Source organism: Sinocyclocheilus rhinocerous, unplaced genomic scaffold (genome assembly GCF_001515625.1).
Source record: "Sinocyclocheilus rhinocerous isolate Xijiao unplaced genomic scaffold, SAMN03320098_v1.1 scaffold20414, whole genome shotgun sequence".
Lineage (NCBI taxonomy): Eukaryota > Metazoa > Chordata > Actinopteri > Cypriniformes > Cyprinidae > Sinocyclocheilus > Sinocyclocheilus rhinocerous.
The window spans coordinates 4,514-5,830 of NW_015632787.1; the positions used below are offsets into that span (position 1 = coordinate 4,514).

Here is a 1,317-nt window from a genome sequence, read left to right on the forward strand (position 1 = left end):
CGCAGGCGGCTCGCACAGGACACTGGAAGGGGCAGCATCCATGGCGCTTTGGTAGGTGTGACGAGTGGGGGCGGGGCCGAGAGCCGTGGGAACGGAGCGAGGCCGGTGGAGTGATTGCTAATGAGGGACACCTGCACCCACTCACCGGTCTCGAGTCTCACGGAGGAGCTCCGGAAGGATAAAGGAGGAGTGACTACAGTGTTGGACCAGGACTGGATTTTATTTTGTGTTTTGGTTTCGTTTGTGCGCGACAGTCGTCCGCGAGGGGCTGTCGCGCTATTTTTGTGTTTATTTTAGTATTAACGTTTCTTTGAATGTTCGCCGGTTCCCGCCTCCTTCTTCCCGTGACTACAAAGTTTGTTACAATGATGTATGTGGCTCTGTGGAAAGATGAAGCTAGTTGATATACAGCATACGTATAGACAAAGAAGCACAAGTATACCTCTAATGAGGATCTTTTGAATCACTATCAGCAGAATTGTAATCACAATCATGGTCATGATGTTCATTGTTGCCAGAACTAAAGTAATTGGGTTCCACATGAACTGTAAATCTGAAATAGTGACATAGATGTGAGATTCCATGTGCTACAATAAATACATAAAATACATAACATTCAACTTATGACCAAAGACATTGCGGTACTAAAAATTATTTCTACCAAATCAAATATTACCTTCAATAATTAACTTAGTTCCATTTCCAAAGTGTATCTTCCCACATGTGGCAACAGCACAGTAATAAATCCCAGCATCAGATGGTCTGAGTTCAGTCTGAGAGAGACTGTAGACACAGCTCTGGGTAGAAAAGCCGTTCTCTGATCTCTCCATACACTGATCACTCCTGTTATCACGGGTGTAAATGAGTCCTGGATGAGAATGTCCTGATGAATGTCTGAACCAGTAGACGCTGTATTCTCCTGCACAGATCTGACTGATGACCGAACACTGCAGAGTCACTGAATCTCCTGGATGAAGTCTGTCAGATACAGGCTGCTGGAGAACAGTGGTGCTTCTTATTCCGTCACTCTCTGAAAGAAAAATGTAACATTCTGTACATACATTAAAACAACACACATATGTGAAGTCAGATTGTGGGTAAAGCTCAGAATATTGTCATAAACTCACCTTTATGTAGAAGAATCGTTCCTTCTCCAAATTTAATAATGTTCAAGAAGCTCACAGCACAATAGTTGGTTGCAAAATCATATTCTTCGAAGTGTATGATGGTCAAATTAAAAGAGCCAGTTCCAGTTCTGATACAGTATTTATCTGTATTGTTAAAGCCATTTTGATATGTAACACTTCCAGAGCCATG

The 1,317-nt window shown here is 42.7% G+C and overlaps 1 protein-coding gene across 1 annotated transcript in view; it reads right to left on the bottom strand.

Annotated features, from left to right (window-relative positions):
* The window catches only part of LOC107743061 (uncharacterized), a gene marked incomplete at both ends in the record, with an annotated part of 2,668 nt that extends 1,354 nt beyond the window's left edge, over positions 1-1,314 (bottom strand). Inside the window, 3 exons of the mRNA XM_016556166.1 lie at positions 443-553; positions 677-1,030; positions 1,128-1,314. Coding sequence (XP_016411652.1) covers positions 443-553; positions 677-1,030; positions 1,128-1,314 — 652 coding nt within the window. The remainder of the gene's footprint in view (positions 1-442; positions 554-676; positions 1,031-1,127) is intronic.
* Positions 1,315-1,317: the final 3 nt, after the last annotated feature.